Source organism: Myotis lucifugus, unplaced genomic scaffold (assembly GCF_000147115.1).
Source record: "Myotis lucifugus unplaced genomic scaffold, Myoluc2.0 scaffold_1085, whole genome shotgun sequence".
Lineage (NCBI taxonomy): Eukaryota > Metazoa > Chordata > Mammalia > Chiroptera > Vespertilionidae > Myotis > Myotis lucifugus.
This window is the reverse complement of record NW_005872133.1, coordinates 59060-62679: the sequence shown is the minus strand read 5'-3', so window position 1 is coordinate 62679 and position 3620 is coordinate 59060. Positions and strand designations below refer to the sequence as shown.

Genomic DNA, 3620 nt, shown 5'->3' with positions numbered 1-3620 from the left:
GCAGAGCCAGACAACAAAGCTGGTTTCCCAGGTGCTGGGAGGGGGGAGGAGGAGAGTGAGGGCAGCACCAGGAAACCCACAGTCCTTATCCAGGAGGTTCATTCCAGTCCTAGCCCTGCCCCGCCCAGGCTGGGTGACGTAGGGCATGTGATTAACCTCTTTGAGCCTCAGTGAAGTGGGTGGTGGGGTCAGCATCCCTGGTGCATGACTGCTGTGAGGTGAGAGGAGGTGAGTGACAGACCCCAGCATGTGCCTCACACACAGTAGGTGCTCATTCAATGGTATCTTTGGCCCATTCACGTCATGAGGGGGAGAAGGACGCCTCTGACCTTTCATGTCTGATTCCTTTCCAGGAGACGTCCCCAAACCCTCCATCTGGGCTGACCCAGGCCCCATCGTCACCAACAAGAGCTCTGTGACCCTCTGGTGTCAGGGGTCTCTGCAGGCTAGTGCCTACATTCTATATAAAGAGAGGGGCTCTGAGCCCTGGGAAACCAGGATCCCACAGGACTCCAGCAACAAGGCCGGTTTCCTCATTGAAGCCACAACCCAATCCCATGCAGGGCTGTACCAGTGTGCATATTACACCACTGAGGACATACTTTCAGAGCGGAGTGACCCCCTGCTCCTGGTGGTGACAGGTAAGGGAGACACCGGGTCCCCTCCCCACTGTGGGCTCCAGGTCACAGGCAGAGAGAATACAGTGTGGCCTCAGGGGGACCCCATCCCTCACAGAACACACCTGGGGCATGAGGGTGATGGTCCCTTTAACACAGACCCTTTCTCCTCCCTCAGGACTGGGCGGTGCACCCTCCCTCTCAGCCCAGCCAAGCCCTGTGGTGGCCTCAGGAGTGAACGTGTCCCTCTCCTGTGGCTCTAACCTCACAGCAGGCCCTTTCCATCTGCTGAAGGAGGGAGGGGCTGACCCGCCCCAACACATGGAAGCAGAACCCAGGACCTATGATGGGAGGAGGCAGGCCATCTTCCTTCTGGGCCCCGTGAGCCCCTCCCATGGGGGGACCTACAGATGCTATGGTTCTTCCAGCTCCTACCCCAACGTGTGGTCACAGCCCAGTGACCCTCTGCACATCGAAGTCACAGGTGAGCGACAGACCCGGGGGCATCCCCATCTGTTTCCTGGGCCCAAATACCTGATCTAAGCTGTGTGCACTGGGGATCCCTGGGCTCATGGGGGTCAGTGAAACTGGCCTCTTGGGGACAGAACCACAGGCGGGAGGCTCAGGTTTGGGACATGGGAGACCTCTCACTGCAGCCCAGTGGGCGGTGTGGGGTAACCCTGGGCACCACTGTCCCCTCCTCCCAGGTGTGCACAGGGAGCCCACCCTCTCGGCCCAGCCAGGCTCGCTGGTGCTGCCTGGACACAACCTGACCCTCCAGTGCCAGGCGGAGGCCGGCTTTGACACATTCGCTCTGACCAAGGACGAGGGGTTCACACCCCCCCAGCGCCTCGATGGGCAGCACAGCCCCCACTTCCCCCTCGGCCCCGTGAGCCGCACCCATGGGGGCCGGTACCGATGCTACAGTGGACACAGCCTCTCCTCTGTGTGGTCGGCCCCCAGCGCCCCCCTGGACATCCTGGTGGCAGGTGAGGAGCCAGCCCTGCCCCTGTCCTGAGGGTCTGCTCAGGACTCTGGGCCCAGGGTCACCTGGGGGTGATGGGGTCCAGGAGAGGGGCCTGGAGCAGAGGCTGAGCTGGGCAGAGGCCTAGGGGAGGGAATGAGAAAGGGGGTGAGGCCATGGAGATGAAAGATACCACCCAGGGGGACTGAGAGGAGCTGGCAGGGGTCACAGACAGAGTTTCTGGAGGACAAGGTCCCTCAGCTCAGGGTCAAGGTCAAAAGGGAGGGGTGGCTCCCTACACATCACAACCTTCCTCTCCCCAGGAATGTACAGGAAACCCTCCCTCTCAGCCCAGCCGGGACCCTCAGTGCCCTGGGGAGTGAACGTGACCCTGCAGTGTGTGTCTGAGATCTGGTTGGACACCTTCCACCTGCACAGGGAGGGGTCACTGGACCCTCCTCAGCACCTTCATCTGCAGAACACGTCTGCACCCTTTCAGGCCACCTTCACCCTCAGTCCTGTGAGCTCAGCCCACCAGGGGACCTACAGGTGCTATGGTTCAAACAGCACCTCCCCCTACCTGCTGTCACAGCCCAGCGACCCCCTGGAAGTGGTGGTCTCAGGTGAGGAGCCCCAGCCCCACCCCTGTGTCCTCAGGTCAGTTCAGAGCCCAGTTCCCAGGGAATCTTGGCTGTAATGGGTGTGATGGGGTCACAGAAGGAGGGTCCCCCAGAGGGGACTCTCACCTCCCAGAGGGATGGCAAGAGCCAGAGCCCCTCCTATCCCTGCCTCATCCCCATCCTCCTCCCTGAGGCCCAGACATGCTCCTGTGGGCAGAGGGATGCTGGAGAGGATGGGGCTGACCAGAAGGAGAAAGGCCAGAGGCACCCATCCCCACCCTCCAGTCCCCAGTCCTGTGACCTCAGCCAGAGAGACCAAGACAAGAGTGTGACCAGAGGAGGCAGATCCCCAGAGAGAGCAGGACCCCCTGCTGGGGCTTAGCCTGTCTCCCAGGGGGGCTCGGCGGGGGGGTGGTTGGAGATGCTGGGGGACCACCAGGGGAGGAGCAGCCCTCACCTCTCACCTCCCATCCTGATTGAGGAGCCTCTGAGGATGGGTCCCCCAACGGGAAGTCAGGCCCGCAGAGGACTCAGTGAGGGTCTGGGGGGAGGTGGTGGGTGGGAGGAGCTCAGTGTTGGTCTTGGCTCAGCCACTTCCTGGGTAATGGCTTGAGGAAAGTTCCTCCTACTCACTGGGACCAAGTTCTCCAAAGGCTGTTAGGACAGTGTGCCCGTGTCTGTGTGTGCATGCTTGTGTGTTGGGGACAAAGGTGGTGTCTGAGTCTCCTCCACAGCCTTCCAAGGAGCAGCCTCAGCCCTGGTTCCAATCCCAGCTCTGCTCCTTCCCGCCTGTGGGACCTTGGACACATCTGTTCCTCTGAGTCCTGGTCCATGGGCTGTGGGTCAGGTCCCCACCTCCCTCAAGGGGAAGGCACTCAGCACGCAGCCAGGCCCTGGTTAGAGCTCAGGGATGAACCAGGCCTCTCTCCTGCCCTTCCCGGAGCCACCCCACGTGCACAGGCCCCACTGTGGGGGCGGGTCAGGCTGCAGAGTGAGACAGGGATCTGGGCTGGGATGGAGAAGGGTGGTTCTACCTGCAGGGACAGCATGAAGAATAATAATAGTAATAACAATAATAGTAATAATGCCCTGACCATTTCTGCTCCGTGAGTTAGAGCATCAGCCCTCGGACTAAAGGGTTGCAGGTTCGGTCCCTGGTGAAGGGCACATACTTTAGCTGCAGATTTGATCCCCCACCCTGGTCAGGGCACATGCAGGAAGCAACCAGTCAATTTGTTTCTCTCACATCAATGTTTCACGCCCCCCTCTCCCCTTTCCCTGACTTCCACTCTCTCTCTCTCTAAAGATCAATGGAAAAAATATCCCTGGGTGAGAATTTAAACAATAATAATAGTAACAACAACACACAGGGATCCCCCTGTTTCAGGTTCCAGTCCAGCCCTGCCCCACCCAGGCTGG

The 3620-nt window shown here is 60.2% G+C and overlaps 1 protein-coding gene across 1 annotated transcript in view; it reads left to right on the top strand.

Annotated features, from left to right (window-relative positions):
* The window catches only part of LOC102419801 (leukocyte immunoglobulin-like receptor subfamily A member 6), a 23823-nt gene that overhangs the window by 3797 nt on the left and 16406 nt on the right, over nucleotides 1-3620 (top strand). Inside the window, exon 7 of the mRNA XM_023747991.1 lies at nucleotides 1905-2204. Coding sequence (XP_023603759.1) covers nucleotides 1905-2204 — 300 coding nt within the window. The remainder of the gene's footprint in view (nucleotides 1-1904; nucleotides 2205-3620) is intronic.